Below are 759 nucleotides of genomic sequence, written 5' to 3'. Positions count from 1 at the left end.
ACACAGGCAGCGATGTGTAGATACAAATACACAACACAACACAATACAATACACACACAATATATACACACACACAATACTAATGACTTCCTCACTCATAGCCTCTTCCTATGCATGGCTCCAAGACTTCTCTATGACTGCCCCCACGCTCCGCAACTCTCTTCTTCCTCCTACTTGATCCTACTTTCTGCACATTGCATAGAGCTCAACTTTTCATACTTACCTGCCTAGCTTCCTTTCTTAACTCTTCACTACTACCACCACACTCTATTCCATATCCCCCTTCTATTGTTTTCCATATTTCCCACCTCTTAGATTGTAAGCTCTTCTACCTTCTTTATCCTCCTGTATTCCCTAATAGATTGTAAGCTCTTCCTGATCTTCCCTTGGTCTGGGGTCCAGCATTTGGATGGGACCCATCGTCTGGTCCTGTGACTGTCCCAGTGTTGTGATTGGCTGCAGCCTGATGTGATCCCACCAATATTCCAATCCTCCAACACTCTGCAATATCTGTATCTTGTTCTCATCATTACTTCAGTAAATCTACAACTATAGATTGTATCAGAGCTCATATCGGAGCAGAATACATTTCTGTGAAAATGATATATTTTGTGTTGCCCACAATATTCCCAGCAGTGTACATAGAAGAAGCCTCAACCATTGAAGTCCTGAAAAACACAAAGCACAGCTCACCGGATTGGACCTCATGTCCTGGAGGGCCGTTTTCCAAGCTCTGTATGGAAAGAGCACAACAGTCAG

General features: G+C 43.3%; 1 protein-coding gene across 1 annotated transcript in view; it reads right to left on the bottom strand.

The window, feature by feature from the left end:
- PLEKHB1 (pleckstrin homology domain containing B1) overlaps positions 1 to 759 on the bottom strand; it is a gene marked incomplete in the record, with an annotated part of 12,674 nt that overhangs the window by 4,054 nt on the left and 7,861 nt on the right. Inside the window, 1 exon segment of the mRNA XM_072401082.1 lies at positions 694 to 733. Within this exon segment, the coding sequence (XP_072257183.1) occupies positions 694 to 733 (40 nt within the window).

Source organism: Pyxicephalus adspersus, chromosome 1 (assembly GCF_032062135.1).
Source record: "Pyxicephalus adspersus chromosome 1, UCB_Pads_2.0, whole genome shotgun sequence".
Taxonomy (NCBI): Eukaryota; Metazoa; Chordata; class Amphibia; order Anura; family Pyxicephalidae; genus Pyxicephalus; species Pyxicephalus adspersus.
This window is presented reverse-complemented; position numbering and strand designations above follow the sequence as displayed.